This window comes from Monoraphidium neglectum (assembly GCF_000611645.1).
Source record: "Monoraphidium neglectum strain SAG 48.87 unplaced genomic scaffold scaffold01484, whole genome shotgun sequence".
In the NCBI taxonomy this organism is placed as follows: domain Eukaryota; kingdom Viridiplantae; phylum Chlorophyta; class Chlorophyceae; order Sphaeropleales; family Selenastraceae; genus Monoraphidium; species Monoraphidium neglectum.
Genome location: NW_014012144.1, coordinates 13334 through 14351, shown reverse-complemented (window position 1 = coordinate 14351; position 1018 = coordinate 13334). Strand labels below are relative to the sequence as shown.

Genomic DNA, 1018 nt, shown 5'->3' with positions numbered 1-1018 from the left:
CGCTCGCCCAGCCACGGCAAAGGGCAGGGGCCGGGGGCAGGGGGTGCATGGAGACACGACGGCGCCAGAGGGCTCCCGCAGGCATGCTGTCGCGGCTTTAGCTCCAAGTACTGCCGGCTTGGCAAGTCGACTCCCCTCGTTCCCTGCTGCCCTCGCCCAGCCGGGCCCCTCTCTCCACTCCGCGATTGGCCCCCTTATTGGTCACCCTGCAACAGCTCCCCCATCCCCTCTGCCTCCTCACCTGCTGCCCCCCCTCAACCATGGCAGGAGCGCACCGACGAGCTGCTCAACGCGTGCATGTGGGGGGACACTGCCACAGTGGGCGCGATCCTCGGCCGCGGCTGCCCCGTTGACTGCCGCGACTACGACGGTGCGCGGCTGCAGCCGCAGCTGTTGATGCCGCTGGTTGGAGGGATGTTGGGCCAATTTCAATCGGGCCCCGTATATGTCCATTGCTGTGCGGTCTTGCCCAACGCCTGACGTGCCTTCTGCGTCCTTCCTCACCAGCCCCCGCAACACCCATCCCCTCGTCCCCCAGGCCGCACCGCGCTGTTTGTCGCGGCCGTCAACGGCCAGGCGGACACCGCGCGGCAGCTGCTGGCCGCCGGCGCCGACCCCAACGCGCGCAACAGCTTTGGCAGCTGCCCCCTGCTGGAGGCGTGCCTGTCGGGCCACGAGGCCATCGCGGACATACTGCTGGAGGCCGGTGAGCAGCGCGGTCACGCGCAGCAGGCCTCGGCGCCCGGCGTTTAAAGAGGGCCGGATTGGGGTCAGGGCCCCTCTTCTGGTCCCCGTTCTGCTTTGGTCACCCACCACCCGCACGGCACAGAACACTTGCGCGTTCAGGACACACACCATCACACGCGCGCGCACACACACACACACACACACACACACACACACACACACACACGCACACACGCACACACACATGCTTTCTCTCATTTTTCCTGTCTCTTTCTTCATCACACACATGAAAACACACTATCAAGCCAGCCCATTCGCCCCCCCCCCCCCC

The 1018-nt window shown here is 66.5% G+C and overlaps 1 protein-coding gene across 1 annotated transcript in view; it reads left to right on the top strand.

Annotated features, from left to right (window-relative positions):
• Positions 1-297: 297 nt before the first annotated feature.
• Positions 298-1018, top strand: part of MNEG_8042 (hypothetical protein) — a gene marked incomplete at both ends in the record, with an annotated part of 1980 nt that continues 1259 nt past the window's right edge. Inside the window, 2 exons of the mRNA XM_014043488.1 lie at positions 298-370; positions 539-706. Coding sequence (XP_013898942.1) covers positions 298-370; positions 539-706 — 241 coding nt within the window. The remainder of the gene's footprint in view (positions 371-538; positions 707-1018) is intronic.